This window comes from Poromitra crassiceps (assembly GCF_964638095.1).
Source record: "Poromitra crassiceps genome assembly, chromosome: 6".
Taxonomy (NCBI): Eukaryota; Metazoa; Chordata; class Actinopteri; order Beryciformes; family Melamphaidae; genus Poromitra; species Poromitra crassiceps.
The window spans coordinates 55,218,843-55,246,454 of record NC_139627.1 but is presented as its reverse complement, the minus strand read 5'-3'; the positions used below and the strand labels follow the sequence as shown (position 1 = coordinate 55,246,454).

The window sequence follows — 27,612 nt, the reverse complement described above, 5'->3', positions numbered from 1 at the left end:
AGGAAGAACACGTGTATTTTCACATTATATAATCTGCTCCCTATTCAAACAGGTTTGGACCCCCCTGAAATAGGGTATTTCCATCATTATAACGGCAGCATCTCTCCCCTCTCTGTCTGTCCACAGCTCAGACTCGTGACCCCGGACGTGTCCATCTCTCCAGAAGACCTGGCTGATGTCTACGACCTCTTCAAGGTACTTTCACCTCCTGGTTTAACTCTCAACTTTCAAAGGTTTTATCAAACCAGTCCGAACAAAACAGCTGGAGCTTTATAAGGAGAATTTACGGTAGGTCGTTTTCACACTTGTAGTTAGTTCGCTCTGGTCGGAATCACTTGATGGGTTTGTAGGAGTGTTTTCCCCTTGGTTCGGTTTCTTTTCACACAGCAAAACAAAATGCATCACTACAAACCACGTGGGAACGTTCACGCTGCTTATTGGTCAGATGTTTAGGGGGCGGGAGCAAGAAAGTCAATACAGGAAGAAGGCCCTGTAGCTACAGTATGCAATTTAACATGGAGCAACAGCAGGGTTTATCCGTGCGCACACAATAAGACAAATATCACCTTTTGGGACTTTAGGGGCTCTGTAGGCATTTACTCATAACTGTACCAGCTCAACTGTACCAGCAGAATGCCCAATGCACTTTGAGGAAATAGACTACTGAGTTATAAGACATGCAATATTGTAATTATACTATACTGCTTTAGTTGTAATACTACTGTATAATAGTAATAATATACTGCTGTAGTTGGGTGTGTTCAAGGTCAGATCATGATCCCACCACAAACAAACCGCTCTAGAGTTGATTTGGGAGCAGACTGAGACCACCTCCTCTAAAGCAGTGGTTCTGGACCACCAGGGCTCCTTGAGGGGGTTCCAGGAGGTGCCCAGCAAACTGATGGATTGTTAAACCTAACCATTATTTCATTTGCAAGAAGTTAACACAATTACAGAAGGTAGAAGAATGATCATAGTTTCACTTGTTATCTTTGCCTACAACACATATCTTAGTTGCAATAAGAAATATACTCAGATTTGGGTCAGAGAGCCAAATGGGGGTCCGTGGTCTAACTGCAGGGGTCCGTGATATGAAAGCGTTGAGAACCACTACTCCAAAGGGTCTGGGGGCACCCAAGTGTGATCACTATGTTCACAAATGAACCGCACCAAGGGGGAAAACCACCCCCAGCTCCATTCAACCGCACTAAAAGCGCAGGAAAACACCCTTAGTGTCTCAGTAGAAGAAGAAGTGGACTTTCACTGAGAGCGATGGGTTAATTAATTGGTTAACGATGTAAAGTTGACGAATCGTGTGCTTCCTCCCTCTCTCCTCTCTCTTTTGTCTCCCGCCCTCCTACCTCGTTCGCCCAGACGGAGCACTTCATCAGTGTGTATTGGGGCGACAGCAGCTCGGTGGCGGCAGCGGCGAGGAGGGGGGGCGGGGCCTCGGGGCAGCATTACCGTCTGGACCGGCCCCAGTTTAACAGCCTGTACGCTTTGCTGGCCCCCTGGCCCGGGGGCTCCCCCCAGCACACTGACACCCTGGCCCACAGGTAGGGATGCTGGCCCCCTGGCCCGGGGGCTCCCCCCAGCACACTGACACCCTGGCCCACAGGTAGGGATGCTGGCCCCCTGGCCCGGGGGCTCCCCCCAGCACACTGACACCCTGGCCCACAGGTAGGGATGCTGGCCCCCTGGCCCAGGGGGCTCCCCCCAACACACTGACACCCTGGCCCACAGGTAGGGATGTCACAATACTGCCCGGGGGCTCCCCCCAACACACTGACACCCTGGCCCACAGGTAGGGATGTCACAATACTGCCCGGGGGCTCCCCCCAGCACACTGACACCCTGGCCCACAGGTAGGGATGCTGGCCCCCTGGCCCGGGGGCTCCCCCCAGCACACTGACACCCTGGCCCACAGGTAGGGATGTCACAATACTGCAATTTCTAAATTTGATTACGATACACAGGAAAATATCGATACTTGATACCATTTTCAATACCACGGACAAGATATCAAGAGGTATAAACCACTATACACATATCTGCACTGAACACAGCAGATTACCCCTGCTCTAGTCATCAGCCTATCACAACACAGGAGATTACCCCTGCTCTAGTCATCAGCCTATCACAACACAGATTACCCCGGCTCTAGTCATCAGCCTATCAGAACAATTTGAGCTTGTTGAAGCAATTATTGGGAGGTAAAAATCAGTAGCATGTTTGATTTTTCAGAGAAAGCGCTGCTGGTTTCGATACTGTTGCAAATGACTATTGTATCCGTTTAAAATTGTTACTACTGATACTTTTGACAACCCTACCCACAGGACCTTCATCCTACTGGACCAGGACCAAGACAACCTGCTCTGCTTCAGGGACGTCGCCTGCTGGCTGGGTAGGTGTGTGTGTGTGTGTGTGTGTGTGTGTGTCTGTGTGTGTGTGTGTGTGTGTGTGTGTGTGTGTGTGTGTGTGTGTGCGTGTGTGTGTGGCGTTATTAAACAGTCTCCCTACAACATATAATCCCCAAAACGAGCGGAAGCTAAACGAAAACAAACGTGACGTTCACAGGCAGTGACGCACTGGAGTGGTTTAAACGTCAGTGGGAGGAGGATGCATTCTGGAGCAGATTATGATGAATTTAAGCTTGCACCCTCAAAATTGCTGGAATAAGCAGAACAAATCTCAGGTTTGCAGATGACACAGACCTAGTAGCCGGATGCAAAGAGGATACTAGCAGACGTTACCAAACGTCTGGACACAACAGCACGGAGATATGGGATGGAGATAAGCAGGGAGAAAAGCAAAGTGATGGTAACATCTCAGATGACTTATGAGGAACAGCATGAAGACAGCAGGAAGTGAAAGCTGATGACAAAGTGCTGGAATCGGTAGACAATGTTGTATAACCTCGGGTCTATGTTGAACCAGCAGTGCACCTTGGACTCAGAAGTGAGGAGAAGACTGGCCATTGCTACCAGTCAGCTTGCGAAGCTAAATAAGTTATGGAGTAGCAAAAACGTTTCACTTTCACTTCCAGTCTGCATGTCAAAATGTCCTTGGGGAAGATACTGAACCCCAAATTGCCCCTGATGGTGTGCCAGAACCCTGCATGTATGAATGGGTGAATGTACCTACTGATTGTAAAGCGCTTTGGATAAAAGCGCTATATGAGTGCAGGCCATTTACCATTTACCAAAAGAGAATGAAAGCTTTGGAAATGCGTTGCTACAGGAGGATCCTACGAGTGACATGGACAATGCACAGCACAAATGAAACTGTGAAACAGGAGATACAAAAACTGGCAGGGGCTCTTGAGCCGTTGATGGAAGCTGCAAGACGAGGAAAGTTATAGTGGTTCGGACACAACAAGAAAAAAAGGCTCCCTAGCAAATAGCACGGTGCAAACAACATGCACGATGCAAACATCATGCATGGTGCAAATAGCACGATGCAAACATCATGCACGGTGCAAATAGCACGATGCAAACATCATGCATGGTGCAAATAGCACGATGCAAACATCATGCATGGTGCAAATAGCACGATGCAAACATCATGCATGGTGCAAATAGCACGATGCAAACATCATGCATGGTGCAAATAGCACGATGCAAACATCATGCATGGTGCAAATAGCACGATGCAAACATCATGCATGGTGCAAATAGCACGATGCAAACATCATGCATGGTGCAAATAGCACGATGCAAACATCATGCATGGTGCAAATAGCACGATGCAAACATCATGCATGGTGCAAATAGCACGATGCAAACATCATGCATGGTGCAAATAGCACGATGCAAACATCATGCATGGTGCAAATAGCACGATGCAAACATCATGCACGGTGCAAATAGCACGATGCAAACATCATGCACGGTGCAAACAGCACGATGCAAACATCATGCACGGTGCAAACAGCACGATGCAAACATCATGCACGGTGCAAATAGCACGATGCAAACATCATGCACGGTGCAAATAGCACGATGCAAACATCATGCACGGTGCAAATAGCACGATGCAAACATCATGCACGGTGCAAATAGCACGATGCAAACATCATGCACGGTGCAAATAGTACGGTGCAAACATCATGCACGGTGCAAACAGCACGATGCAAACATCATGCACGGTGCAAATAGCACGGTGCAAACATCATGCACGGTGCAAATAGCACGATGCAAACATCATGCACGGTGCAAATAGCACGGTGCAAACATCATGCACGGTGCAAATAGCACGATGCAAACATCATGCACGGTGCAAACAGCACGATGCAAACATCATGCACGGTGCAAATAGCACGATGCAAACATCATGCACGGTGCAAATAGCACGATGCAACCATCATGCACGATGCAAACAGCACGATGCAAACATCATGCATGGTGCAAACAGCACGATGCAAACATCATGCACGGTGCAAATAGCACGATGCAACCATCATGCACGGTGCAAATAGCATGATGCAAACATCATGCATGGTGCAAATAGCATGATGCAAACATCATGCATGGTGCAAATAGCACGATGCAACCATCATGCACGGTGCAAATAGCATGATGCAACCATCATGCACGGTGCAAATAGCATGATGCAAACATCATGCATGGTGCAAATAGCACGATGCAAACATCATGCATGGTGCAAATAGCATGATGCAAACATCATGCACGGTGCAAATAGCACGATGCAAACATCATGCATGGTGCAAATAGCATGATGCAAACATCATGCACGGTGTAAATAGCACGATGCAAACATCATGCATGGTGCAAATAGCACGATGCAAACATCATGCATGGTGCAAATAGCACGATGCAAACATCATGCACGGTGCAAACAGCACGGTGCAAATAGCACGGTGCAACCATCATGCACGGTGCAACCATGCACGGTGCAAACATGCACGGTGCAAACATGCACGGTGCAAATAGCACGGTGCAAATAGCACGATGCAAATAGCACGGTGCAAATAGCACGATGCAAATAGTACGATGCAAACATCATGCACGGTGCAAACATGCACGGTGCAAACAGCACGGTGCAAACATGCACGGTGCAAACATGCACGGTGCAAACATGCACGGTGCAAATAGTACGATGCAAACATCATGCACGGTGCAAACATCATGCACGGTGCAAACAGCATGGTGCAAACAGCACGCACGGTGCAGCTGATGGAAGAAGAGGTGCAGGAAGGCCGAGCGGAGAATGGCTGAGGTGGACATAAAGAGGTGGACGGGGAAAACGGTGGTGGAGTGTGTGAGACTGTCGGCAGATCAGGATGTTTGGAGACGGGTGGTGATGTCATCAAAGTGAGACAGATACTTTATACTGTGAGGAGCTGAATGTCCTGTCTTCTCTGTCGGATACTTTATACTGTGAGGAACTGAATGTCCTGTCTTCTCTGTCGGATACTTTATACTGTGAGGCGCTGAATGTCCTGTCTTCTCTCTCAGATACTTTATACTGTGAGGCGCTGAATGTCCTGTCTTCTCTCTCAGATACTTTATACTGTGAGGAGTAGGGCTGTCAATCTCCCTCTATAATCAAATTCGAATTTCAGTGCTTTATACATTTTAATATTCAAATTATATTCGAATATTTTAATTAATTTTTAATTGAAAAAAAAAAAAAAAAAAAAAAAAAAATTGGTCTGAGTGAATTGTTGTCTTCTCTTATGTTATGTTCTGATTCTAAATATAGCTGAATCTTTGGGTTTGACCAAGTAAAACTTTTTCTAAGCATTTTACCAAATGTAGATGGAAAAGTGAATGGTGGATGAATATTCAAAATAATATTAGGCTTATCACAAATAGTCCAGCAATGATGTTTATTTAAGAAAACATGTTCCTTGTACAATGTACATACATTCATTGCATTAGAAAATAGGTCAGATAACCAGAGCTTAGTTAATATTCATCAGTGATGTATTGGTGCTGTCTGAAATGCTAAAATAAAATAATTGATAATAAAAAAAGACACAGCCTTTGTTTGAGCTCCTTATCAATAAACAAATAAGTAAACTTTGCCAAAACAACAATGAGCCATGAACAAAAAAAAATCAGTCACGTATTGCACTTAAGAGCTACAGGTTTACATTCAGTATAGCAGCTTCAACAGTCAACTTCAGTTAACAATGAATGAACATACATTTTAAGAGCTACAGGTAGGTTTACATCAGTATAGCAGCTTTAACAGTCAACTTCAGTTAACACTCTTTTCTTCAAGTATGTTGTCAGAACTTGTCACTGTTCTAGTGTTCAAAAAAAAAAAAAAAAAAAAAACGTTTTTAACACATTAAGTGCCATAGACGACCTAACTCGTCTTACATAATCCAGCGCTTGAGTGCCAAGGACGAGCTAACTCGTCTTACATAAACATTTTTTTTTTTTGACGGTGGGACATCAATCAACCCCTTTTACATCTTCGAGATAACTATTGGAGCAAGAGAATGTGTATAATCTATTTTACCGACCACTAAGTGGCGACAGAGACAGAGAGAAAGCCACAGCCACGGGACCCGTGGACCAAAAGCAGCCGCCTCCCGCGGAAATGGCTTGGCGATTTTACAGTCAGAAACGAAGGAGCCTCATTCTCATACTGTAGGCGGGGACGCTTCGCGCTGCTGCGGTGGGGGGTTCCAGAAATGGACTGGGTGAGCAGCATAAAGCCTAGAGTCGCACGGGGCTTAATCGGGGCTCTCAAACCCAAGAGACAGTGAGACCTATCCACACTCGCTGCCAGGGAGAGGCTGCTCAACTCGCTGGAAACTCCCAGCAGCACAGACGGAGGGAGGAGCCCGGAGACACACACACAGAACGGACAGAGATCCCCTCCCCCCAGAGCCGCGGAGCAACGCGCGAACACACACACACACACACACACACACACACACACACACACACAATACAGTATACAGACTCGCCCAAAGGCACCCACAATCACAGGCAGGTGACTGTTCTGCTGAATTTCACAAAACTGCGATTATCTCAGCTTGCTGTCTCATACGCTAAAACCATGCTGTACTCAACGGCTAATATCTACATAACTACTAACTCTGCAAACTAACTCTTTTAGACAGAGAAAGCACACATTCTATTAGTTATTTTTAGATGATTGGTGTTCACGAAGTCTTAACAGAAAACAGATCCTCGGCTGTTGTAAAATGAGCCAGAATCCTCAAAAAAAAACCTGGCACAACTTACCTACAGGATTGAAAAAATGGCTGGCACTCAATGTGTTAAAAAATAATAATAATCGAATTTCGTTCATAATTATTAAATTCGAATAATATTCGAATATCAAAATTCGTTTCAACAGCCCTAGTGAGGAGCTGAATGTCCTGTCTTCTCTGTCGGATACTTTATACTGTGAGGAGCTGAATGTCCTGTCTTCTCTCTCAGATACTTTATACTGTGAGGAGCTGAATGTCCTGTCTTCTCTGTCGGATACTTTATACTGTGAGGAGCTGAATGTCCTGTCTTCTCTGTCAGATACTTTATACTGTGAGGAGCTGAATGTCCTGTCTTCTCTGTCAGATACTTTATACTGTGAGGAACTGAATGTCCTGTCTTCTCTGTCAGATACTTTATACTGTGAGGAGCTGAATGTCCTGTCTTCTCTGTCAGATACTTTATACTGTGAGGAACTGAATGTCCTGTCTTCTCTCTCAGATACTTTACACTGTGAGGAACTGAATGTCCTGTCTTCTCTGTCGGATACTTTATACTGTGAGGAGCTGAATGTCCTGTCTTCTCTCTCAGATACTTTACACTGTGAGGAACTGAATGTCCTGTCTTCTCTGTCGGATACTTTATACTGTGAGGAACTGAATGTCCTGTCTTCTCTCTCAGATACTTTATACTGTGAGGAGCTGAATGTCCTGTCTTCCCTGTCGGATACTTTATACTGTGAGGAGCTGAATGTCCTGTCTTCTCTCTCAGATACTTTATACTGTGAGGCGCTGAATGTCCTGTCTTCTCTCTCAGATACTTTATACTGTGAGGCGCTGAATGTCCTGTCTTCTCTCTCAGATACTTTATACTGTGAGGCGCTGAATGTCCTGTCTTCTCTCTCAGATACTTTATACTGTGAGGAGCTGAATGTCCTGTCTTCTCTGTCGGACACTTTATACTGTGAGGAGCTGAATGTCCTGTCTTCTCTCTGATACTTTATACTGTGAGGAGCTGAATGTCCTGTCTTCTCTCTGATACTTTATACTGTGAGGAGCTGAATGTCCTGTCTTCTCTCTCAGATACTTTATACTGTGAGGAGCTGAATGAGAAAATCAGGCTGCTGTATCGTCTGCACATTCCACCAGGTAACACACACACACACACACAGTGATTTTTACTGTCTTGTGATTTCACTGTCTTTCAACATGGTGAAGCACATTAGCACTAAAGGCTATAATTGATTGGTGTGTGTGTGTGTGTGTGTGTGTGTGTGTGTGTGTGTGTGTGTGTGTGTGTGTGTGTGTCTGTCTGCAGCTCTGACAGAGAGTGAGGATGACCCCTCTCTGCTGAAGAGCCCCCTGCTGTCCAGCACCAGGCCGCTGTACGTCCACCTGCCACCAGGTACACCCCCCCCCCCTTCCACACACACACACACACACACTCACACTCACACTCTCTCTCTCTCTCTCTTATAGACAAGTTTCCCCGCGCTGGCCTAGGGCAGCGCCATAGCAGCCTTATATGTCCCCGGCTTCCGGTTAAGTCCACATTGCGTCCACATTGCAGCAAGCACATCAGAAGGCAGCAGCCGAAATATCCAAACTTTTTACAACGATCGCTAACATCAGCTACACTAACGTTAGCAGACGTTATTAACAATGGGTTATTCTGGAACACATTGTGCAGTGCGTGGCTGTCACAATACACAGAAACGCCTGAAGGAGTGGTATTGAACGACTTGAACGACGTTGGATCGACAGTGTTTTGAGCATCAGCCCGCTACCAAACGGCTTTGTCCCTGCACTCGACTGTATTCCTTCTACCCAATCAATTTATTTCTCTATAGTCTATTCTTTATAGCCTCTATAGTCGATCATATTTATTCCAGTGTTGTCATTAAGAGGCCGATTTTGCAGCAAGAATATTTAATTGGTCGGCACGTCGTTCTTGGTAAGGACGCTTTGGTTATTGAAACAGACAACATGCATGCTCCTATAGCCTATCTATCTGCATTTGCAGACACTCATGAACCCATATCTTCTGGACATTGCCTTGATGAAAAAACAACGTAGCATTAGCTAAAAGTAATAAGTGCAACAGTGTCAGTGCAGAGTGCAGACAGCGCACAACTTGAATCTCCAGCAATAGGCTACGCACCTTAATCTCTCCCACTCCACACCTGGCACCTGCACTGGTTCTCGGCTACCATGTGGCTTTATTTGTGGTAAGCATTTTGATTCATCTCCTCATCATACGAGCGTCGGGCAACAAGCCATTGATTGATTGATTGATTCGTCGGGTATCTTTCGCTTTTGACGGCGGCAGGCACGCTTCTGTTTCTTTCCTGCCGTCTTGCTGGCCTCGGCTGAAGTAGGCTACTTGTTGCATGAACTTGATTAAAAAAAGGACTGGCCTAGCAAGGGATGTCTGTTTGTAGATGAGCACACTTTGTTGCTGTGGAGATATTGGTACGCTTCAGAGCTTTTGAGATTGTTCATCGCGTTGCCGTCCACCGCCATTGCCTCACTAGATGCTCCATCTCTAGTGCAGCACAGCGCAAATTAATCCACTTTAATGATTAAACTTATTATTATTATTAATTATTAAAGAATCTATTCACTGAATTGTTTTTGCCTTAAACTCCCCAATATCTTTTTTTCTTTCAAAATGAAATCAACTCAGTCAAGTTCAGTTTATTCCCATTCAAACTGCATAAACACAGCTAACAAAGAAAAAACACACAGAATGTTGTTTATCAGAGCAAAAAAATATCTAAAGCAAGAATGCAGATCTTTGTGGATGTTTCCAAGTGGGTAACTTTAAATTACAGGCTATTAATTACACCAGAATGACTGGAAATCACTAAGTAATATCCTAATCAAATTGATGGAATAACTACAGTGGTTACAGCATTAGAATGGCACATAATTATTTAAGCAATAGTTCACGACAGGCTGTGGTATAATTAAGCAATATAGCATGAGAGCTAGTGTGTTGTGGCAAATATATCCCGCTGATCAGTTGTTATCCCACTCGGCCTGCGGCCTCGTGGGATAACAACTGATCAGCGGGATATATGCCACAACACACGCTGCTCGAGTGCTATATTGCTTTTATAAAACGGTTTCCAAGTATGATAATATAAATATAATAATACTATAAGTCCGACTGGCATGGTATTCTGATAGAGTCAGTTGAAACACTACTGTAAGGCGGGACCTCTAGCAAGAAGATAGACGTGCGGGTGATTTGATTGGATCGTTCTGGAGACTGAAGTTGACATTGGCCAATCCTGGCGCTTGCTGAGAAGCTGAGAGCTTTCTGGAAACCCCGACAGGCAGCTCGAGCGCAGCGCTGCATTCTCAGCGCTTGCTGAGAAGCTGAGTGCTTTCTGCAAAGCCCGACACCAACTAACGTTACAGGGTTAAATGCGGGGTTAACAGCCTTTTTTTTGCAAAGAAGACATTAGCCCGCATCTATTCTTGTACAAAACATAATTTTCTGCGAAGTATTAGTAAAGTTATAAGCGAAGATCGATTCACAAGGATCTGACAGCTGTCTCCGCCATTAGTTTTTTTTTAGGTAACCAAAGGCTTTTAGTAAGAGAGTTGCCATGGCAACCAATAACCCATGGCATGGGTTATTGGAGTGGGTTATTGGATTTATACAATGGCTGTGAACCAATCAGATTGCTTGATTTGAGAGAGCCGTTTTATAATGGTCATTATACCACATATAAAACATATATACACATATACAACATATATACACATATAAAAACATATACAACACCCTTAGGTGTGGTATAATGAGCATATATCATGGCCTGAAGTGATATATTGCTTTTATAAAATGGCAATATGAAAGGAATAAACAACTCCAATTTAAATGGCTGTTATTCATAAATCATACTCTTCCGTGTAATAAAATACCTGTCAGCTCGACAGGCTTGGTGACAAACAGCTAACATTTGCTAGCTAACTTTGGCTAATGCTTGTGCTAACGTTAGGTTAATGTTAGGTGGTCCAAGGCTAGGTGGCTTTTTTCTGGAGATAACGTGTCCGGTAGGCACTGCTCAGTCCACTCATCCATAGGGCCAGGGCTTAAAATTCACTTTGCAAACTAGGGGGGAATTCCCTCCTTATGTTCTTCAGATGTATCGGAGGAAGCATGGTGCTAGTCTCTGCTCTCCCCAGATCGGCAGAGGGTGGAGCAGCGACCGGGGCAGCAGGGAGGGAAATTGGCCAAGTACAATTGGGGGGAAAATAGAAAAAAAAATAATAATAATAATAATAAAGGGGGATTTATAGACTTTGGAGGGGATTTTTTCAGGCGATACTATAACGACAAATACCTGCTTCTCTTGTCCAATAAGCGATAATACTGTAATTTCACATTTTTGTATTTAAAAAAGGAAGTAGTTTATGCACACCTGAGTCTAAATTACTATGGATTTTGCCGTGTTTTGTCTGCAGACTAAGCCATAGGCTTTTGGTTCTATGAAAGCCTTTATTTTTTTGTACTGAGTGATACATTCTACTAAAACTTCTAAATCCTACTGGTTAGGTCAGAGCTATGGAATATTAAATCATCCACCTTTGCTCACTACATCTGCCTTTCTTACTGTCATTACTGGCAACTAAACCTGTTTGAATTTTGCATTGGGGAGAGTTCTATAAACCATCTGTGTGTCGTTTCACTTTTTATTGAAAATGCTTCCACCAGATTTTCACGGCTGCTTAATGATTAATGAGTGACGACAACATCGTTGACATCACTGGCACTCGGCCTAAGGAGGATTAACGTTAATAATTAACGTCATTATCGATATCAGATGCTTCATCGTCAATAACGTAACGCTAAACATCACTGACACTGACGTTACTCGGTGTTGACGTTTCAGCTAGAAGTGCCTTGTTGTTGGACTTGTCCTGTTTGTTTTTTCTGAGCGGGTCCCCCTTCTGAGGACTAGTTTTCCTTTTAAGCCAGCGATCTATCATGTTTGCAAGCAGCACGGAGAAATCAGCAGAGGTGCGTTGATGTCAAGAGAGGATTGACATTCGCTTGGCTATCCTGCATCTCTTTCTACAGTCTGTGCTCAGTGGGTCAGACAGACGTTTCGCTTGCATAGATCGTCCTGCACAAACCATTGCGGGATTACTCCCCCTTTATAAATTGAAAATATGTGGGAATTCAGTCAAATGTGCGGGATTCCCGCAATCCCGCGCCTAATTTAAAAACCCTGGTTAAGCCACCCCGGAGGTCGAAGTTAACCTTTAATGTTTCCATTTCGGTAGCTAGCGAACGTTGTTATCGCCCTTAACTAGCTAGCGGTTAGCTAGCTGTCATATATGTACTGATGATGTCACTAGCAGGAGACGACAGTAAACGCTTGCTACTAGAGTCACTCTGTTTGCGAGGATAGCAGGCTAGCTAGCTACCATTTGTTTTCTCAGAGCTTTTTTATTTTTTAATACATCCATGTCTCAGAGGCGGAGTGTTTCGGGGATGCGGCTCTAGCTGTGGTAGTTTGATTTGAGAGAGACATTTTTATAATGAGTATTATAAAACGGCTCTCTCAAATCAAGCAATCTTATTGGCCCACAGCTGTGGTATATTTAGCATATACCACACTAAATATACCACAGTTCACCCATTAGAACCAGAGGGGCTCAGGTCCAAACACTGATTTAAGACATTTAAATCAGAGTTGTTTATATATATTGTATATATAAATATGCTTTCATATTGCCATACTTTGTAACCGTTTTATAAAAGCAATAGATCACTTCAGACCATGATATATGCTTATTATTCCACCCTTGGGTGTTGTATAATAAGCATATATCACGGCCTGTCATGATCTATGGCTTAAATATATAAGTTAGGGAAAATACTGCTTCTACAAGTAATTGTATTAGAAAAAAGGAACGACCATACAGTACTTTTGAAAAGTGAGAACGTTTCTGGAGATGAAGGAGAAACTAGTTGAAAACACAGAAACAGACTCTGCACTGATGTATCGTCCAGGTAAGGAAGGACAGTCAGTACAGACAGAGAGCATACTTTTTCATTAGATCTTCATTTGCTTATGATGTAGAATCCATACATTAATACATCATATATATACTGGTGTGTATATATATATATATATATATATATATATATATATATATATATATATATATGTATATATATATATATATATATATATGTGTGATGTATTACTGTGTGTGTGTGTGTGTGTGTGTGTGTGTGTGTGTGTGTGTGTGTGTGTGTGTAGAGAGAGAGAAGGACAGAGAGATAGAGAGGATATACCAGGCAAGACTATTCACACATATGCATATGAACACTGTCTCCAGGTGTGTCTGGCACAGTGGAGGAGAAGGAGGTGAAGGACTACCAGGAGCAGCTGAAGCAGATGCTGAAGGACCTGGAGAAGGAGAAGGAGAAAGATGTGGAGAAGCCTCTACCGCTCATGAACCAGGTGCTGCCCCCTGCTGGCACTACGCTGCACTACCTCCATGCACTGATGTACTGTAGGCTCATATCAGTAACCTGACATCGCCTGGTTTCTATCACTGTAAAGTCTGAGAGCCCGGCCGTATACAGTCATTTGTATCCGGTTTCTGCTACAGTGTTTTCACCAATAGCTTGTTTTGACAAATGGTTGGTTTAAAAAGAAATCCCACGGCGCAGCTCTACTCTATGTGGTCTTACTCATCTCTACTTGATAATAGACTCTGTTTCCATAGCAAGTTTACTCGCCTCCGCCCACACCTGGTCGTCATAGCGACCGCATATCTGCCCTCCGCCCATAGTCGAAGTAGGCTATATAACGTATAACGTTAGAATTCAATCCATACACGGAACTTTTAAACTGGTTATGAAATACTGGTGCCTCTAAATGACCTACAGTGTACATGGGCAAATGTGACAATCGGGCCAGGAGAATGGATATCACTTTGTTGTTACTCAAACTCACATGCATGCGCTGCGCGGGGGACGGGGGTTATGCTACGGGGAGAAGGGAAGCCACTAGTACTACCCCGGCAGCAACTCACCAGGCAAGACCGCGGCTTCGCTAAACCCCCGCCTCCGGCCTAGCGGAGCCGACGTAGCACACAACTAGAAAGGGCTTCCCGAGGAGCGGACTCCAAATACAACACAATAATGCAATACAATACAAGTCTTATATACATGTATATCATCACATTTGTGTGATGTTTACAAGTTATCAGAATACATAATATATATCAGATTGATATGTGTAATATAACACATTTGCATTTTGGGTCACAAGTTACAAGTTACATTGTACATACATTTGTGAGAATACAAAAATGGAGTTGCTCGTGACCAGCTGGACTATTGATATCAGTTCATTGCTCTCCTCTTCTCCCTCTGCCAAACAGCCATACAATATTTTAAACAAGTAACAGCCGAGTAACTCACACATTCAGCTGTTTGTGTTTCATTGGAAAGAAGTCATAGCAACTTATTGTATAACGCACGCTAACGTTACCTACGCTAACCTAGTGTCCTCTAGTAAGAGAGTGGCGTCAGCGGAGGACCAAAATGCAAGACTCATTAGCCAATGAACAGCCAGGAATGGGTCTCGCGCTACTTTTGCATGCTAAAATAAAGCCGATAATGTACAATTTGATTCATTTCAAGGGATGAAAAACCCTTTCAAAGTACAACACTGTCTATTTTGATGCAACTCGACAGTGCTGCTTTTTTTACTGAAGAGTTCCACTTTCTACTTCCTGGAAAAAAACTGGTCCATTGGAGTGAATGGAGATGTCAGAACTCTTCTATTATACGGCTCTGCGCTAACCAAACAGCTAGACAAACTAGACAAACAAGCAGACTTACCGAATACATAGACGCCAAGTTTCCAATACATGTCCGGTATAATGGTCTAATCCATACTGCATTTACGATCGCTGTTCCTCTGAGAGAAATGCACTTTTACAAGGCACAACATTACGTTAGCATAGGTTGCCCCCCGCTCCCGGTTAGACAGCGTCTCCAGCACTTTGCCTACACGTCCGTACTCCAATGCTACAATCCGTAGCATTAAACAATGCAGTATGCATACTTGAAACATGTGGGTTACCGTATGTATAAATAAAATATAAAACTGTCTGACAGGGGGAGAAAGTACCATCTTTGAAAATGACAGACTTCCGCCTGACTTCCTCTAAAACACACGTCATTACTGTAAGTGGCTGAATTCAGTCAACACAAAAACATACCGTAGGGCCTAATGGGGGGGAAATCTTATTTATTCTAATAACCGCCCTGGTGGTTAAGGGGGGCTTATTATGCTAAATTGATTCGGACCCCCTGCGGTTATTGGAGATTCGGCGGCAATTGGGGACTCGGCTCGTTTTACGGTATTTGTTTATCATAAATGGCACGAAGTGGTGACTTCTTACAGCTGTTAAAGGACAGTTTTATCCTATTCTTATTCACTTTATTTGGCGTAACTTTTGGGTGCCCTGTGCACAGCTGTACTACGAATCCAGAGTGCAGCTAGAGCAGGAACAAGTAATCCAGCGCACACAAGGAGTTACTTTTTTCATTTCATTAATATCAAATATTGGGGCGAACAACCAGTATTAAGGGTGCACCGATCACATTTTTTGCCACCGATCACCGATTGCCTATGGGAAATATCTGGCCAACCGATCATCGACCGAACACCGATTACCGATCACCGATCACCGATATATAAACTCCTAAAAAAAAAGTTTGGAAACGTTATTTCGGTCGATTATTTCTCCCCTTTAATAATACCAATAGAGAGCCGCAGTAACGAGTCCGGAAATCATCGATGCTAACAGCCCTGGTTCTTCACAGTTTTCGCCTATGGGAGTTTTGAATGGGTTTTTGGCGCAATGCTTCTAATAATCTCTCTGAGCAACGCTGGCTTAATCAAACGCGAACCAGTGTTTAGTAATATCATCTTCACACACGAGGACCACTTTTACGAGTTTTGAAGCTTTTACGTGCCGTTAAAAGGACGGCTAGCTAGCAAACGGCTAAATGAGACTACACTTTTGAGTCGATGGGGATATATACGTCAATAACGTCACCACTTCAAAGGGCGAACACGGAAATTATCTTTCCCTCACCTGGTTCAGCCCGTTCATCCCGGGGTAATCAGTGCACACATCAACAACAGTCCAGGTTGAGTGCTGACGTGACGTGGAAGCCTATGCGACAGTGTGTAGTTCTGGATTAGCTTAGCTCGAGCATTTTACTTCTAGGGCTCGCATTTACGCTTCAAAACTCATGAAAGTGGTCCTCATGTGTGAAGATTATCCGACGGAACTCTGGTTCGCGTTTGATTAATCTTGCGTTGCCCAGAGACCGTATTTGAAGCATCGCGGGAAAAACCCATTAAAAAATCCCATAGACAGAAACAGTGAAGAACCAGGAAGTTCGGGACTTCCGCATTCTGCCTACAAAAATACGTCATCCCTGCGGCTCTCTATTGGCATTGTATTTTATATCGTTGGAAAGCCTGATTAGTGATAGGGCTTTTTTTTATTATTATTATTATTCTTTTTTTATATATATAAAAAGATATCGGCAATCAGCCGAAATATCGGCAATCAGCCGATCGCATATTTGAATTCAAAATCGGCCGATACAGATTGCTTGCCGATCGATCAGTGCACCCCTAACCGGTATAGTTCATATTAATGACTATTACCGGTATTATTCTAAATAAAAGACATTCTCAGTAGCTGTGTGTGTGATCAGTGTTGCTGTGTCTCCTTGCAGCGGGAGTTCATCCAGTTCTGTAAGACGCTGTACAGCATGTTCCACGGAGACCCCCGGGAGAACGAGCTGTTCCAGGCCATCGCCACCGTCACCAGCCTGGTGCTGCAGATCGGAGAGGTCGGCCACCGCAGCCGCAGCTCGGGGTCAGAGGTCAGCGCCCGAGAGGGGGAAGGGCCAGGCCAAGAGGAGGCGGAGTCAGCGCGGGGAGACGACGACAGCCCCGGGTCGGTGTTCGGCGGTGATGGCGAGGACGCAGAGAGCGAGTGGACGGTCAGCTTGGCTCAGATCGTAGCGTCGCTGCTGACGGAGCAGGCGCTGGTCAACTTCCTGGAGAAGCCACTGGATCTGACGGCCAAGATGGCCCAGGCCAAGGAGAGGCAGTACCAGCAGAGAGCCGGGCTCCTGGGGCTGCAGCACAGCAACAGCTGACATAGAGGCTGTAGGAGGAGCACAGAGACTCGCGTCCGCTCTGGAGGAGCCTGAAGAGGCGTCGAGTCCTCTGGATCAGCCTATCTGGACAACAAGGACCATCTGATCTGCTCCAGCTCAAAGCCCCCAGGAGCAGTTCTGGGCTGTGGAGCAAATTGAACATGGTGGCCAAACCTCGCTATTGCAAGTCACATGACGCCCTGCAGCCCATGGAGCATGCTGCAACTAGAAAACTCCGGCAACATTTCTGCAGCTGTAAAACTCCGGTCAAAGTCAAAAATGACTCTTTGATTTTTCAAGTTTTACTTTATGAGCCCATTTTTCTTCAGAAGGCAACAAGAGCTCCCTTTTCTCTCTATGGCTCTGTCCACATGAACTCTGGGCCTGACAAGCAGGCACGTCACATGACGGAATTACAACCAGTAAGAAAAGCCCTTCCGAATGCCTCATGCGCTGTTGAGCAGCTTATGTTCAAATGAATGGGCGGCCATTTTTACGTTCAGCCTCCAGTTATGGCCTGAAGCTACGGTGGCCTGTACCTGACAAAGGGTTAGGGTTAGCCAAACAATCAGCGAGCCTGCAGATATATTCTGCTCATGTTGTGCTGCTATTCATGTAACTGTGAACACAACAGTTTGTTCTTCCATCGTGTTCGTCATGTTGCTGGATTCAGATTCACTAGTGCAGCAGCCTTCTCGAGAACCGCTCGTCCAAACAACTTCACTGCCTCCGCCTCGGTGTTGTCTTCTCCTGTCCTCCTGGCTCCTTCTTCTGTCCCGTCCTCCTGTGATGTGACGTGTTGACAGCAAACAGACAGAGGGCGCTGTTCACTTGTTTCATCAGTGTTGATTCACATGTCCAAACCGCACCAAATCTGACACTGTACTTCCTCAGGTCCCTAGCAACACAGCCGCCAAGTGTGAAGTCGATCGCACGAACGGTTCTCGACAGTGAAGGACACGCATACACACTCACAGACATACACACAGACACATACTGTACACACTCACAGACCAATGTCAGAACTAGAAGCAGTGAGGTCAGCTGCCAGGTCAGGATGACGAGGAGTGAGAGGTGAACAGGCTCGACCTCCTTCACATGGAAACCGCTGCTGACAGGACACTGGATCTGGATTCTGGATTCATGAAGCCGAAAATCATGTCACTTGCTCGAGTTTCACCATGCAGATTATTCAGAGTTTCACCATGCAGATTATTCAGAGTTTCACCGTGCAGATTATTCGCCAAAGTTTAAATATTTCAACTCTGAATGCACAGTAAATGTAACCCTGTTTTTGTCCCATGGTTTTCGCTTTACACAAGTGTTGTTTCCTACGGAGCCCAGGAGTGGCCATCGGGAGAAAAAAAGATTTTATGTTGTGGGCGTGGCCACGATTTACTATAACATGTGCACAATATGCAATTCCAGCTCGCCTTTTCTTTTTTCGTTTGCACAAATTGCCAAAACTTGCCCTTGAAATGTGAATCTTGTGCACAAGTTATGTCCATATGTCACAGATGCTCTCGTCACACGTTTCTAAAGAGAGTAACAGATTGGGGATTGTGTCCTGGCTGATTGATTGTGTTTACATGGCCTGAAGGTTAAGTGACTGTGTTTACATGGCCTGAAGGTTAAGTGACTTAAATATCTTGACATATTTGGGGATTCAGTGTAAACAGACAATGGATATTGGCATACCAAATCCTTACCAGGCCGGAGCTGCAAAACCTAAAAGGTACATTTTATAAGTTGCATAAAAAAATGCATCCCCACACCCCGGAAACTGCACAGTTTATTGAAATATAGGGAACAAATTGTATCTTGTGCGCAAAAATGAATTGAAACGTGTGCACCTTACAGTAAGAACTGTCACTTTTTTCTCTCCCAATGGCCACTCCCGGGTTCCGTAGTTGAACCACACTTAAAGTCCCTGGAAACCAAAATCCACAAAAACCTTCTAACTATTCAATTTAGGGTTTTATGTGAGTAATTGTGTGCCTCAGAAAGTAGGAGACATTACTTTCAACAAAAAGCCCCAAAATCTCCACTTTTCTACAAGGTCTGGATTTCCACTTCCTCATTGAGGAGAGCGGTGCGCGCGGTGCTAAACTGAATGATCTTATCACGTCATAAGATTTGGCCAATCACAGCGCTCGCTCAATGTCTGTCTGTCTCCCTCCCGCCAGAGCTGTACCTCCCGCTCTGTGTGCCTGCTCTCTCTCTCTCTCTCTCTCTCTCTCTCTCTCTCTCTCTCTCACTCTCTCACTGTCACAGGCACGAGCGCACGCACACACACACACACACGCACACACACACACACACGCACGAGCGCACGCACACACACACACACACAGTAGCGCTGTGCAATCGCAGTGGCAGTCTCTCTTCCAATCCTCTCTGTCAAAATGCGCCGAGCAACGAGCGAACACACACACATCTCTCTCTCCTCTCTCTCTCCGTTTCCCTCCCTCTCCCTCTCTCTCTCTCTCTCGGAGGAGCTGCAGTCCTGGCTGCACGCACACACACACGGGACACGCCCACACAGTCCGCGGGAGAAAAGAGAGTCTAAAATCTAATTGATTCTCATGACTTTTGTCATGACTGTCAAACCTAAATTTATATACTTTGCGACGTTCATCATCGTTCAAATTTGGCTGGTGGCTTATTAACATAGGCTCCTGTGATGTGATGAACTCAAAATGCTAAATAATAAATAAATAAAAAATCTGGTTTCCAGGGACTTTAAGGGAAGTTAATAGGAAGTTGTTGTTAGTTATTGTTTCAGAGGATCTTGTGAAGGACCTCTGTGGTCAAAGTGCTTCAGTATTTACAGATCAGGTTGAACTCAACCTCTGACTAAATGGAAACAATTGTGGGGGGAAAAGTGATTGATTGAGTTGTTTTAAACTATAAAGCAGCTGAACAGTATTTTAGTAGATCATCTTTGGGACATCGAGAGCAGAAGTTGAGGAAAGTCTTTTTTATTTCCCGCCAAATATTTCAGTTGTGCCTATACAGATTTGAAAGTTGTACTGTCGTGAAACGTGTGGCTGGTTCTATATCTTCCACAGTGCTGTGAGATGTTTGAATGCATGGACTTATTTGACACTTTCTTTCTGAAGGGAGGATTATGTTAGCCTGCTAAACCGTCCGATCATGTGAACTCACATTTTGTTTTGTTCTGTGTGGGTTTTTTTCCCCGTCTGGCCTCCGGGCCAGGGCGGGTGTTTTCAGAAATCACAAAGTGCTAATCAGGGACCTGCCTCGTAGACATTGTAACCAGCAAATCAGGGATGCCATTTGCACAGTCTGGGTGTCTGCCTTGGACCCAGGCAACTCCCTCGCAGCAGAGGGACAAAGCAGTCCGCTAAATAATGTATTTTACCCGACAAATCTGAAACCTACCGGTCACCTACAGGCGACCTGTCAATCACCCCCTTTTCTATCGTCTATTTTACTCCAACCGGGCGAGTTATATAAAAGATGACCTCTCCACAGTCGTTATGAAAAGGTGAAGTTAGCTATATAGACCAAAACCCTGTTTTTGACCAGGCTGTAAAGATGCTTAGTCACTGTTACAAAGTGGGGCATTTAACATGGGGGTGAACGGGAACGACGGGACTTCTGAGCCCTGTCTCAAGTGGCCATTTGAGGAATTACAGCGTTCTGGGTTACTGCCACGTCCTCGTGGGTAAACCTCAGAGATTGCCCACTGCCCCAGAGCAGAGGACCAGGCGGTTGGCTCCCTCCGGGCGGACAACCTTCTCCCCGAGGCAGAGAGCTGGTTGCCCGCCTTGAAGCGTGCCGCGAGCCAGTCAGCCCCGATGAACACAGTGTGTTGCCCGAGGAGTGCTCCCCTCCACTTTACACGTTAAAAACATGACATTTATATAAAGATGTCAGCTTTGCATGAACTTATTGCTAAAGTAAAAGGAGGAGACAGTTTTCCAAAGACGAAATACACCGTAATAATAATTAATCGAAAACACCGATTAAGCATGCGTTGTATAGAGTGGAGTACAATAGGATCTGAACAGACACGTCTTCACTGCATCTGTACTATAGGATGTTTGCTTGAGCATACGTCCTGTGGCATTGCCTGTATATATATGTCGTCGTGTGTACATTTCTGAGAAAAATGTCCTAGATATATTACCTTATTACAAACCCCAAGACAAAATTATGTTGAGTCAATATTTTAGTGTTTGCACTGCATAACGTTAACGCTTTGAGTCTTGCTGCGCACGTTCTCAGATCATTGTTCACAGTCTGTCATTATCTCACCTATACTACAGACATACACACACATACTACAGAAAATGTAAGACACAATTTACTAACGTTTTTCTTTTTACCCATTTATACAGGGAGATCAAGTTTCGAAAAATGGTCTCACTACAATGAAATGGCTATTATGGGGACTAACATAATCACGCATGAATACGATTGGGCTCAATGAATCCACAAGAGTCTCAGCTTTCCAGTCATACCCAATGTATGTCATTCCAAGACTGTTTAGGGAGCCCAGTATGCAGATACTGCATCATGCACAAAAAACAAATTGTGTGTGTTCCAAAAACTGCATAGGATTAGGCTGGGCAGGTGCTTGAGCACCACCTGGTGTCTATCTGTGCACGTCCCTGGCTGAGTGCCACACTAAACCGGTCACACCAGAAGCGGTCTTTTCCTCAGCGCTGCCCTCTCCCCCCGCTCACAACTTGCATTGACTTCATGCCTGGCAGCTCAGGTGCAGCGCGCGGCACGCTTGAAGAATAGAACAGAAGCTGAAACTATCGCTGCAGGGACGCCGAAATGAAACTGCCATAGTGCTGCGTAGCTTCCGCGTATGGTGTGAACGAGGACTTAGCCCATCCAGAACCTACGATTACGATTACAATTACGATTACGAAAACTTTATTGTCCACAAGTGGAAATTCGTCTTTGCTTCCACCGCAGACATGTCTCAAAAGATAAAACACAACAATACACATGACAAACACATGAAAACACACATGAAACACATGAAACAATGTAATTATGACAAAGAACCTGGCTAGACATCCACAAATAACCACACATCCACAAAACAGTCGACACACATTCATCCACACCGATGCACAAAAGTAGGCTACACCCCAATGCAGGTCAAAATTACAAATCATAGGTCTACGACCTGTCCAATTCAAAAACAATTTAAAAAACATTCAGGAGAAGACCTGCTGTACAAAAAACCTCAGCAAAATAAGAAATTAAAACACCACCCTAAGCAGAATCTACCGCAACCTAGTTTTATTTATTGTCATGACAGCTTCTGGGACAAAGGACTTCTTATAGATGTTCCTCTTTGCCATCGGTAGTCTGTAACGCTTCCCTGAGGGTCAAAGTTCAAATTCACTGAACAGTGGATGAGAGGGGTCCTTAATGATCCGCTCAGCTTTACTTCTAATTATTTCATCGTACCTTACTTCTGGAGATGACAGCAACTCATATATCTCTATGGCTCTGCATAGATGACAGCAACTCATATATCTCTATGGCTCTGCATAGATGACAGCAACTCATATATCTCTATGGCTCTGCATAGATGACAGCAACTCATATATCTCTATGGCTCTGCATAGATGACAGCAACTCATATATCTCTATGGCTCTGCGTAGATGACGGCAACTCATATATCTCTGGCTCTGCGTAGATGACAGCAACTCGTATATCTCTATGGCTCTGCGTAGATGACAGCAACTCATATATCTCTATGGCTCTGCATAGATGACAGCAACTCATATATCTCTATGGCTCTGCGTAGATGACAGCAACTCATATATCTCTATGGCTCTGCGTAGATGACAGCAACTCATATATCTCTATGGCTCTGCGTAGAGCGAAATCAGATCACGAATCAGGATGGTTTTAACCAGGCTAGGATTACGTGCCTCTTGGGTGGGGTTTCCAACACATCTTTCTTCTTCTTACTGAAATTGACCAACCGCCATGTTGTTTACCAGTGTTGCCAAGAGCGACCAGGAGACGTTTTTTTATTGGCTGAAGCCAAAGTGCTGCCTTGTTTTGGACAGATGAGGCTCGGCGTGATGGGACTCACAATGGACCCAATTTACCAATCTCGTCCGATTTTTGCCCAAATGGCTTTCGTTTGTAAAAAATAAAAACAAAATCGTGGCCCTTAACTGTGTTTGTTGTGGCTTTGGTGTTGGTTGATCAGTGTCTCTGCTGTCATTCATTTAGCAAAAAAACTAAAGCAATATTTCACTTTGAGTTTGGGGGTTATTTGGCCCTTGAGGGACATGTAATCTGGCCAATCAGCATTCAGATTTGTACTTCCTATTCATTTGACTGGAAAGTGACATTGAAGACATTGGAGAACAGATGCAACAACAGATCTTGCTGCTGTCATTTTTTATGATAGACAACACAGCAGTGAGATACCATACACATTTGAAGGCGTAGGAAGACTCACATTATTTTTTGAATAGCTTTGCTTAAAGAACCTGTCTGTAATGGAAATATGCTGGCTGTATTGAAACAGTCACCCCACAGTTTGACTTTGTTAATATGTTGGATTGGATAAGAAAGAAAAAAACGTCAATATTAATTGTCTGAGTCAAACGTAAGTTAGATATTTTGAGGTTGCAAATGGTTTATTTATTTTTGTATTGAATACATAAAAGAAAGGACAGCACTCCAATAACTTTTTTAATGTTTTATTGCCTCTGCACAGATGTTTCAGGCCTGTGCCCTTCTTCAGTGGCAGAAGTAAGCTGAATCAGTCACACACAGGTGATGGTTATCAGCAATCAGGCCGACAGCAGCTCCCAAAAGAAATAAAATAAAACCACATCAACACAACAACAACCAACACTAATTATAAGCATTTAAATCTTATTTTCTTATGCACATAATCAAATTATTCAGTTTTCTTCATATATATGGACATCATACAGTTTTATCCAGGACCCAGAAAACAAGTAGGCTATCCACCTTATTTCTAGCTGCCATGATGCCTGATGGGTGCTTCTTCCGCTTCCGGTGTAATAGACTGTTTTAACTTGACAAAAAAAAACGTCTATGAGGATTTTACAGCAGAGCCATTCTGCTCTACAGCCGTGTCGTTCGCAATCTTTTTTTTCCCATGATGGCAAAGGCTAGGCGAAGGCATGACCGGCCCCTCTCTGCCTCTATTGGCTGGCTGCTCTCGCCTGCTTCCCAGGCGAGCCAGAAGTCATCTCAAACGAGCCTAATTATATTATATTTCATTCAATGTCACGATGCTGCGCGGGGAAGTAGGCTAGGCTACTTCTACGAAAATAGTGTCCTCTGTTTATCTCCCTTTCTGCTGCAGCATGTTGAAGAAATCAGTTTGAACAACACCCGTTCTGGTCATTATAGAGCAAGATGATCGCTTCCACTACACAACACTGTATTTACGTAGGCTACGTTACATATTTGCGGGAATGAGAGGGATCTCACACTTGTACTGATGTCCAGCATGACTGGTGACGAGGGAAACATGAGTTTGTTTACTGCGTCGCGCCATGCACCGGGTCCGCCTGGTGCGCGGGGTTCTGGAGGGGGGTCTCAGCCGGGGGTGTGGGACCCGGGCAGGGTGAGGGGCAGGGCGGGTGGTGGCAGCCTGGTGGTGGGAGTGGCTGCCCTGGGTGTCTGCCCAGCAGAGGGGCACTTGACCTGGGTGTCTGTGCCCAGCGGGGGGGCACTTGGCCTGGGTGGGGTGGGGCTGGGGCTGGCCTGGGTGTCTGTGCCCAGCGGGGTGGTGCCGCTGGCGGCGCTCTCCTCTCTCTCTCCTCTCCTCTCCCCCTCTCTTCTCCTCTTCTCTCTCCCCCTCTTCTCTCCTCTCCTCTCCCCCTCTCCGCTCCTCTCCTCTCCGGGCGGCCTCTCTGGTCCCCCCCCCCCCCCCCCCCCCCGCGGCTCTCCTCTCTCCACTCCTCTCCTGTCCTCTCTCCTCTTCTCTCCTCCCCCCCTCTCCTCTCCGGGCGGCCTCTCCTCTCCCCTCCTCTCCGGGCGGCCTCTCTGGTCCCCCGCTCTCCACTCCTCTTCTCTCCTCCTCTCCAGGCGGCCTCTCTGGTTCCCCCCACCCACACCCCGCTCAGCGGTTGCCTTTTATACACGGTCGCAAACAGCGCAGGACAACAGTCCAGGACAAACAGGACTGTTTGTCCTGTTTGCGCAGGACAAACAGCAAACAGAGCCAATCGCTGGCTCTGTTTGCCAGCGTTGTCCTGTGATGACGTGTGCCCCATGACCGGATGAACCATATATGGACTTCCTCCCCCTAACCTCGCGTCACCAGCCTATCCTCCCCCCGACTTCCTTGTGCTATCATAGCTGCTGACTGTACTGCACTATAGTCAGATCCCTTTGCAATACCAACCCCGTGCAATCCATAAAGGTACATGGACGTTACTCTGCAGAAACTACAGTAACTAAATCACGAATTGCTCTGTTTTTGGAGCTGTGCATGTCTGTGTTTGTCTAGCTAACGTTAACGTTAGCTAACGGCTAACATTCGCTAGCTAGCCAACCAACCGGCAGCAGCTAACATTAGCTAGCTAGCTTGGTGCTGGGATAACGTAATGCATTGTGGGTAGTCGGCTACTGTGGCTATTAGCTAGTGGCTAGCGTAATAGTTACTTTACATGGCAGTAAAACCCCACTGAATGACCAAATTGATTTAACTTTTAACCATTTCGAGTAACACTGTTTCCATACCCCCAGCGTTGGTTAGTTGTTTATAACGTGACTATATTTATAACTTTTATAACGTGCTCCAGTTTCCGCTTTATAATTCGGGTCTGCAGCAGAGTAGAGCAAATGGCAAGCTCCAACAATAAGTCACGTTAAACCGGACCTTGTACCCACAATTATTTTTTACAGTGAGGCATTCAAAAATAAGGTGGATAGGACGAATCAGCATGACGTCACTTGCCACCCAGAAATGCGGAACCCCGTGGCAGTTAATAGTATGAGTTGTGCCAAACAGATGTTAATATCTCAAAAACTATAGGCTACATCACATCGTTTATATTTTGACATTCTGTGAGAGCAGAATTAGCTCAAGAGTTTGATGTATAATGCATGTCGACTCGTGTTAAAGTTGTGTGAACTGTCGCAGTTTTTAAAATGTAAACAGAGTTAGCCGACTAGAGTCAGACACACGAGCCTCGCGCCACTTGGGCTCCATAGGGTTCCGTTGACGCGGTTGTGCATGTCGTGTTAAAGTTGTGTGAACTGTCGCAGTTTTTAAAATGTACACCGCACAGGGCTAGAGTGAGCACTCAAGGCTGGCTCCATAGGGTCCCATTCATAGACATATATAAGGCTAGATGGCTTAAGGCGGAGTCACCAGCGTCGTTGAAGCGCCGCCATCTTGCTACGGCAGGCTTTCTGGTACGTTCTCTGGTAGCTGTTGGAGGGTGCACAGACAAAAATACTCATAACTTGCTGAAATCTTGACGGATTTACAAACGGTTTGGTTTATTACAAGCATATTCCGTTCCCGCGATATGGCAACAACAAAACAAAAAACACAAAAAACACTATATTTTTGATGGGCTCCAAATTACACCAAAATTATACCGAAGCATCTATGCCATGAGAGGGATTCAGGCACAAAGTTTCATGCAGTTTCATCCATTTCCCTAGGAGTTATGATCATCTGATGTGATAATACTAACCCAACAACAGATGCTCATAGCTCCTAGCAAAATGGATGAAACTGCATGAAACTAGGTGCGTGAATTCATCTCATGATGATGATGCTTCAGTTTAAGTTTGGTGTAATTTGGAGCCAAAAATAATAATAAAATGTTAGCGTTTTTTTAACCCATAGATATATATAAAGCTGTGGTGCCGTAGCAAGATGGCCACCATGCGACGACGTCGCTCTCCATTGACCGGCACCGCGGGTAAGCCATCTAGCCTTATCGTGCATTCCTTTATAACTGGGGACTGGTAATCTTACGACTTCAAAGGTCATGAGCTGGGCGGTGACGTCATCAGAGCTGGTATGTCCCATTCCAAACTCGTAGGAGTCTCAGCAGCCCCAACCTCAAAAATCCAAGATGGCTGCGCCGCGCAACAACAGTAGTAGTATAATCGTAGTAATGTTGTTTAGCACTTCTGTTTTGTTTGTGTCTCATTAAATCAGCTGTACACACA

General features: G+C 44.9%; 1 protein-coding gene across 1 annotated transcript in view; it reads left to right on the top strand.

Annotated features, from left to right (window-relative positions):
* The window catches only part of tbc1d8 (TBC1 domain family member 8), a 96,368-nt gene extending 78,585 nt beyond the window's left edge, over positions 1-17,783 (top strand). The window contains exons 15-21 of the mRNA XM_083638952.1: positions 127-195; positions 1,375-1,556; positions 2,337-2,404; positions 8,276-8,341; positions 8,511-8,597; positions 13,559-13,683; positions 16,995-17,783. Of these exons, the coding sequence (XP_083495078.1) occupies positions 127-195; positions 1,375-1,556; positions 2,337-2,404; positions 8,276-8,341; positions 8,511-8,597; positions 13,559-13,683; positions 16,995-17,423 (1,026 nt within the window). The 3' untranslated portion in view covers positions 17,424-17,783. The remainder of the gene's footprint in view (positions 1-126; positions 196-1,374; positions 1,557-2,336; positions 2,405-8,275; positions 8,342-8,510; positions 8,598-13,558; positions 13,684-16,994) is intronic.
* Positions 17,784-27,612: the final 9,829 nt, after the last annotated feature.